This window comes from Gracilinanus agilis, chromosome X (genome assembly GCF_016433145.1).
Source record: "Gracilinanus agilis isolate LMUSP501 chromosome X, AgileGrace, whole genome shotgun sequence".
Classification (NCBI taxonomy): Eukaryota; Metazoa; Chordata; class Mammalia; order Didelphimorphia; family Didelphidae; genus Gracilinanus; species Gracilinanus agilis.
In genome coordinates this window covers 54181478-54187944 of record NC_058136.1, presented here as the reverse complement: position 1 = coordinate 54187944, position 6467 = coordinate 54181478, and the positions used below count along the sequence as shown (strand labels likewise).

The following is a 6467-nucleotide window of genomic DNA, read 5'->3' as shown; positions in this document are numbered from 1 at the left end:
AGCCCAAGCCTTTCCTCCCATCACCCTAGAGCTAGGCTCTGCTCCCTGCTTCCACCCCACAGCCATTCATGCCTTAGAGGTTCCTGGCTTGCCTCAGAGCTTGCATGGAACAGGCAAGTGGCAGTTCTGTGCTGCTCACCCAGAGCCTAGGCACTGCCACTATTTTGTTGTGTGACCTTGACCAAATTTCCCCCACCCTGCGTTTCCTCGATTTTCCACTCTGCAAAGTAAGGGGAAGTGAATTCCAGCTTCCAAAGTCCTTTCCATTTCTGGCATTCTATCAAGCTAGATCTGCCGTGGGCACAAAAAGCAGGGCATGGTGGAGGGGGAAGGTGCCAAGGGTGGGGCAAGGAGCTGAGAGATGTCATCATCACTTACCAAATTGCCCTTAAACTGGGCTGCCTAAAAGGAGCACTGCCAACCTTTGGTAGATGGCCAGGTCCCCTGCCCCCAGGTCCTCAGATTGCGAGGGGAATGTCTAAGAAGGTAGCTGGGCTGGGAAAAGCAAACCTTTGACTGGCCTCTAGCATGGCCCACCTCATCTCCTGCCCAGGATGCCACTATCTCGGCTGAATGGCTTAGCTTCAAATTCTCCATCACTATCTTGGGGAGACAAGCCAGAAGAAAACCTCTCCCCAGGCCTCCTGACTGTCCCACCTTCTCCTTCCCCTTGTATCCCTCCTGAGATGTCCCTGCTCCCCAGTGCCCATGTGTGTACTGGCTCCCTCCCTGTGTACCATATATTTAGCTGCCACCCGCACGGCCCTTCTTGGTGAGTCAGCACTGCAGAACCAGCTGTGAGCCCCTGGCTTCTAGACTCCCAACAATAGCCCCCAACCCCAATCTAAAGAACTGGGCAGGGGCAGCTGGGAAGCTCAGTGGATGGAGAGTCAAGCCTAGAGACGGGAGGTCCTGGGTTCAAATCTGGCCTCAGACACTTCCCAGCTGTGTGACCCTGGGCAAGTCACTTGACCCCCATTGCCCACCCTTACCACGCTTCCACCAAGGAGCCAATACACAGAAGTTAAGGGTTTTAAAAAAAAGCAAAGAACTGGGCTGATTCTCTCCTTCATGGGGTTGGTGGCTCTCTCCTGCTCAGCTTTCCCAGTGTTGGGGGAGGGGGGGGCGACCTGAGATTCCCAAGCTGCCCAAGGACGCTCTTTCTTCCTCCACCCTTCGTAAAGGCCAATCACCCAGATTCTCCCAGGGCCTGTATTCTATTTTCCTGGGCCAAGAAGAAGCAAGCCCTAGGACTGGGCTCAGACTTTCAAGGGAACCAAGAACAGGCAGATTCTTCCAAGCTTGAGGGCTCTAAGGAGTGGGGAGAAGAGAGGTACAGCCTTCCCCAGGCAAGCCTCTGGCCACTCTTCCTTCCTAAGTATCCTCTCATTAGAGATGGAGACCTTAAGACAGATGAAACTCCCCAGAGGATGCTAGAATTAAACTGGGGTGGGGGGGAATGGGCAATAAAAGAGAAAGCAGTGGAAAAAGGCCAATGGAAAGGAGAAAGGCTTGGGGGATGGGGTGTGGGAAGGGAGAATTAAGAAGGGCTATAGGAAAGAGCTGAAATATAGCCAGGCTTAAAACTCTTGAACTCAGGGGCAATCGATCACTCCTTACCCTTGGACAGCAGTGGGTATGTGGCCTGCCCTTAAGAGTCAGGCATAGCACAGGGACATTCCCAGGCCAGAGGAGCACCCAACCTGGCCCTTCCCAGCTAAATTGAGCCCTTAGTTCTGGAGGTGGGATGCTCTGCTCACCTGCCCCTCTAAACTCCCCCCCTCCACCATGGTAGCAAGGAATGAAGAAAATCCACACACCTTTGACTAGAGGATGGGCCATTTGGACAGATCCTCCAGGCCAAAAGCAGTATCCATGGACATCGAAAAGGCAGAGCGGGTGTGTAGGGAGCAATAGATACATACGAGCCCTTACTGCGCACACACAAAGATGTCCTTTCCTAGCCTAGCAGCATGCTCTGATTGCCTCCACCTGAAATCTACTACATCCATCAGACTGAGTGCTACCGTGGGGAAGATCAAATCTAATCACTGCATCTGAGGGTAGAGGGCCTGGGCTCAAATGTTAGTTTTGCTCCCGTGTGACTCTGGGCCAGGCAATTGGCCCTTCTGGGTCACTCGCCTTTACTGGCCTGGATGGCTCTTCTATTTCTAAATCTCTACTATGCTCCTCTATATGCCTTCATTACTGATGATCAGAGATGGTCTGACAGTGGAAAAGATGATGGGTTTAGAATCCAGGTGGCCTGGGTTCAAATCCCACTTCTTCTAACCTTCTGGGTAATGTTAGACTAGTTAATTCCCCACCTTGAGACTCAGTTTGCTCCCTGGCAAATGAGGTCTTGGAGGTTCCATCTACGTCCTTTGGCTCTTACCTGAGGCTGGGGTCGGGTGGTGTTGAGGCCGCCGTTGTGCTGGGATTGGTCGGCTGCCCGCCACTCATGACATCGTGGGAAGGTGTAGGGACATCCCTGCATGACCATGGGTTGCATCAGAACAGCAGCTCATGGGGGGACGGTGGGTGATGTGCAGGGTAGGGCAGAGGGACAAAAGCACCTGAAAAAGCACCAGAGAGCACTTGCGTGAGGTCCTGGCAAAGGCTCTGGAGCAGCTCCACCATCCAGCGCTGACCTTTGCCTCAGCCTGGCCTCTCCTGTGGAGGTGGCACAAGGAGTAAAGAGAACAAAGTGAAGGCTCGAAAGGGTGGGGGCCAACTTCTGGCATGAAATATGGTGAAAACTGAATCAGGTTTCCAGCCAAGTCCAAGCTTATGGGGTCTATGAGGCAAAACATATCATAGAACTCCTACTGTCTGCCTCCCCTCCCCACCTTCTGCTCCATTCCACTGGATAAGGATCTCCCCCCTCCCCCCTCCCCCCAGTGAGGCCCAGATAAGGACTCCTCCTAAAGTGGAAGAGACTTTCCTTTCTCAATTTCCTCTCAATCTCCTTTCTCAATGGTCTGCACCTACTAGGGCTACAACAACAAAGTAATAACAACGGTGAGAACATTTATAAAGCACTTGGCTATGTATTTGATCCTCCCAATCACCCTTGGAGGAAGATACTATTATTATCTCCATTTGACAGATGAGGAAACTGAGGGTGGGAAAGGTTAAGTGACTTGCCCAAGGTGGCACAGCTAAGTGTTTGAGGAGGAATCCAAATTCCGGTCTTGCTAACTCCAAGTCTAGCATTCTATGTATTGTACTACCTAGCTGTCGAAGGCACATAACTGCCCGAGACACAAGTGTTGGCAATGGACTCAAGAGCCCTGGGTGCTCTGCCAAAGACCACCTCAGGCAAGACACTTCACATCTCTGGGCCAGTGGACTTCATGATCTATCTCTAAGGCAAGGATTCTATGAGCCAATGAACATGCTGGCTGAACTGCTTTCTAAACTGCGTATTTGGAGGGACCGATGCCATTCTCCCAAAGCTAATGAACTTGTACTCTAAGGGGAGAGAACAGAGAAGTGAGAGAAGAGGCTAGATAGACCCCACAAGGCCAATGAGTCTGAACCCACTTCCCAAAAAGAAGTCTCATCTCAACACACCCCACAAGTGGCCATCCAGACTCCGCTTGAAGACCTCTGGGGCAAGGCCAGGGAAAGGGGACGGTACTAGATTCCCATCTGCAACTTCAACTCCTCTCTTGCCCTTGAGCCATTAGTTGGCTAGGCTGACTTAATAGAGCACAGGACATACTGGGCTAACCAACCTCACTGCCATGGTAAGTCAAGGGAATGTTGGTTTTAGTGGAACATTTGACAGTCTCTTGTGCTATCCTTAAGGAAAAGATAGAGAGACACGTGCTAGGCAATTGTACCATCAAATCGCTTTGAAACTGTCTGGCTAGCCCAAAGGGTAGTCATTCAATGCCCAATAGTCAGCTTGGCAGGAGCGCTCAAGTGGAGCATTCCAGGAATGAATCTATAGGTGGCCTTGGCCTAGTTAACATTTTTATCAATGACTCCGCCTAAGTTATGGATGTCATGCTTATCAGATTCTCAAGTGATAAAGCTGGGCGTGATGAATAACAGTCAAGATCTTGACTGGTTGAACACTGGGCACAGTCCAATTAGATTCAACTTAACAGGGATAAATGTAAAGTGAAGTTGGGTTTCGAACTCAGCTTCACAAGTACAGGATGGGGAAGGGGTAGCTAGAGAGCTACCTGGAAAAGATTTGAGAGGTATGGACCTCCTGGAGAATTTAATTTCAGTTTAAAAAGCGTTGATTAAAAGCAAACTCAATGCCAGGTATTACTCTAGAGATCAGGGATGTGAAGAAAAAAAATGGAAATAGTCCCTAACCTCAAAGAGTTTGCAACAGGGATTTACTGGTAAGTGTTTAACAATCATCTCTCAAAAAAAAATATATTCATGACATACTTTTAAGTTTAAGCTGCATTGTTAACATTTTTTCCATCACTTCCTTAAGTCTAGGCAACCAACAAAACAATAAATTAAGTCCTGATTTGTGGCTTTTGTTAACTTCTAAAGTGTATAAGTTCACAGTGAAAATTTAACAATTGGCTTTCGGGAGCAAGTTCAAGCTGGATCCAGAACACAGTTGGCAAACCTTTTCCCAGTTCAAGTCCCCAGAGGGCAAATTCAAGCTGTCTGTGAGCCCCTGGATTACCAGAGAGAGTTGAGGGAGACAGTGCTTGCTTTGGACTGCTGGACAGAGAGGTGGGGCATGCAAAAAATGTCCTCCCATGCTGGGAAGAGGGGGAATGGAGCAGCTCCCTGAGTGCCGGCTCTGCACGTGTGCCACGACTTCGCCAACAAGGTCCTATAGCATGTGGAAATGTGCAGTGCAAGCCTCCTAATAGGTTCCTCCCCATTCCAATCTACCTTCCACCCAGCTTTGAAAGTGCTTTTCCTAAAGTACAGGTCTGGCCCCATCACTAATCTCCTCAATGAACTCTGACATACACAGAGTAAAAAGAAGGGGCTGGAATAAATTAACTCTACATCATATGAATGGCTACTAATAGGAGTTGCGATCATGCCGTGAGACAAAGCAAAGGCAAACGTATACAACATAAAAAGAAGGGCTGGATAAGGAAACTCCGTTATGGTGAAAGGAACCCCTGACAACAAACTAGTATCAATAAGCAACACAGATGCTTCCAATGCCTTCACTTTTAAATTCAGTAAGGAAAAAGGAACATAAGAAGGACCATAGCAGCAGGAAATATCAGTGTCTCTTTCCGTGTGGCGTAAATCTAACAGAAAGAAGAACAAAAGAAAAAAGAATCAAAGCAATGGAGATAATAGAGTTAAAGAATTCTGGCACCTTCTACATGGTACTGCTAAAGGATGTATGCACAAGTTAGGTGGCACAGAAGGACAGTGGCTAAGAGCGCTGGATTAGCCAAGTTCAAATCTTGTCTCGCACACTTGCTGTGTGACTCTGGGCAAGAAGCTTAGCCTCTCAGCCTCAGTTTCTTCATGTGTAAAATGGGGGTAATAATTTAAGCACCTACCTCACAGGGTTGTGAGGATCAAAGGAAATCACATAGAGAGTGCTTTGCAGACCTTAAAGGGAAATAGAAATACTAACAATTTTCTAAACATCTCAGTACAACATGAAATTTTTGAAAAAATCAACCACGTATTAGGGCACAGAGAAATCGCAAACAAGTATAAAGAGACAGAAACAATAAACATATCCCTTGGAGACCATGACACAACAAAATCCTAATCAGTACAATGAGCGCAAATGAAAAACAGAGACCCAAATGGAGACTTAATAACGAAATCCTAATTAATGAATGGGTCAAAGAAATCATAGAAACAGATAATTATGTAAAAGAAAATGATAACGATTAAACAACATACCAAAATTTCTGGGATGCAGCTAAAGCAGTCCTCAGGGGGGAAAATCATATCCCTACAAACATACATTAACAAAATAGAAAAAGAGAAGATTAATGAACTGAATATGCATTAAAAATTAGAAAGCCAACACATATACACAAACCCAAAATAAACACCAAAGAGGAAATATTAAAAATTAGAAGAGAAATAAGCCAGAAGCAAAAAAAAAAAACAAAAACTATAGAAAAGACAAATAAAACAAAAGGTCGGCTCCTTGAAAAGATCAAATTGATCAACTTTTAGGCAATATGATTAAAAAGAAGAGGATAGAAAATCATGTCAACAAAATAGCAAACAGGTAGGATGAAATCACAACAAAATCAAGAAAAAAATAAAAAGAATTCTCAAAATCTACTATACATAATGATATGCTAATAAGACTGAGAACACAAATGAAACGGAGGTGTGTCTATAAAAATATAAAATCCTGGATCAGCTAGGTGGCTCAATGGATAAAGAGTCAGGCCTGGGGACAGGAGGTACTGGGTTCAAACTTGGCCTCAGATACTTCCTAGCTGTGTGACCCTGGGCAAATCACCTAATCCCAAATACCTAGCCCT

At 46.7% G+C, this 6467-nt stretch overlaps 1 protein-coding gene across 2 annotated transcripts in view; it reads right to left on the bottom strand.

The window, feature by feature from the left end:
* Positions 1-2512, bottom strand: part of DRP2 (dystrophin related protein 2) — a 26111-nt gene extending 23599 nt beyond the window's left edge. Inside the window, exon 1 of one of the 2 annotated variants that reach the window (XM_044682551.1) lies at positions 2380-2512. In XM_044682551.1, the coding sequence (XP_044538486.1) occupies positions 2380-2512 (133 nt within the window). The remainder of the gene's footprint in view (positions 1-2379) is intronic. The other variant, XM_044682552.1, reaches the window with a different exon arrangement.
* Positions 2513-6467: the final 3955 nt, after the last annotated feature.